General features: G+C 39.7%; 1 protein-coding gene across 1 annotated transcript; it reads left to right on the top strand.

Moving 5' to 3' along the window:
* Positions 1-135: 135 nt before the first annotated feature.
* On the top strand, positions 136-1,025 carry LOC121131247 (uncharacterized; the record flags this gene model as incomplete). The annotated part of the gene is given in 1 exon segment (XM_040726752.2): positions 136-1,025. A coding segment is annotated over 1 exon segment (423 nt), but the record flags the coding sequence as incomplete, so codon positions are not given.
* Positions 1,026-1,035: the final 10 nt, after the last annotated feature.

The raw sequence follows: 1,035 nt of genomic DNA, 5'->3' as shown, positions 1-1,035 counted from the left end.
ATAAAGGAAATTAACATATGCAAACGTTACCAGGGCTAATCTAGACCCTAACTACCTTGCTCAGCAAGTTAGAAAATACATCCCCACAACTCTGTCACAAGGGACTTTGCTCACACTAGTTTCGAAACACATTACAAGCGTGACGATTTCAAATCACTGGTCACATTAGATGCTAAACGTATCGAACTTGACCTTCAGCTTGCCATCGTGCCTAACCATAAGGTTTTCATGGATAGGTACAACATTAGTTATGTAACTAGATTCCTGAAGAGCCAGAGTAGTATCTCAAGCTTTATTAATCACTACTTAATAGTTATGAAAAGGATGAGTCAAAGGAAAATAAATACAATGTATCTATGTGCAGGATCTTGGATTGGCATGGTGAAAGATGAGGTTATTGGGGAACAAGCTTCTACATTTATACGTAACTATATGAGGAGAACTAGATACCCTGATTGGGCAGTGGTTATAAAGGCAGTAATTAGACGGGCAGCGTTTGTGTGTGCGGTTATGGATCAAACACAAAGTTTGTCACATACCATAACCGTATATTATTAAACAAAGTGCGAAATGCACATAAACTAAAGGCCCCCCCGTCAAATAGCAATGTCAACCTAAAAGGGAATGTAAAGAGTAGACTCTCTAATGCTCCTAAGAACATAAAAACCTCTGTCCATAACAAAGAACAGACGAAAGGGCCAGCAAACAGCCCTAACGAGTTCCAACGGTCCCAAGCACTGGCCAGGGAAGGGAAAGCACGCAGGACCCATGAATATAAACTAGCATTCCGTAACACACAGGAATCCCTGCGAAATAATTGGAAACGCACCGCCAAGGGTATTGTCGAAGGAACATTTGATCCCATTGGTCAGAAATGTCATATTGAAGATAAAATATTAAAAGAATGGAAAACTGTATTTGAAACTAAATCTGTTAGTGACAACAGATTTACTCCCAGTCTTACTCAATTCAATGAGTTAGACCATCTACAATTAATAGAACCTATTACATTAAGCGAACTGGAGAAGGCCCTCC

This window comes from Lepeophtheirus salmonis, unplaced genomic scaffold, assembly GCF_016086655.4.
Source record: "Lepeophtheirus salmonis unplaced genomic scaffold, UVic_Lsal_1.4 unplaced_contig_3426_pilon, whole genome shotgun sequence".
Lineage (NCBI taxonomy): Eukaryota > Metazoa > Arthropoda > Copepoda > Siphonostomatoida > Caligidae > Lepeophtheirus > Lepeophtheirus salmonis.
This window is presented reverse-complemented; position numbering and strand designations above follow the sequence as displayed.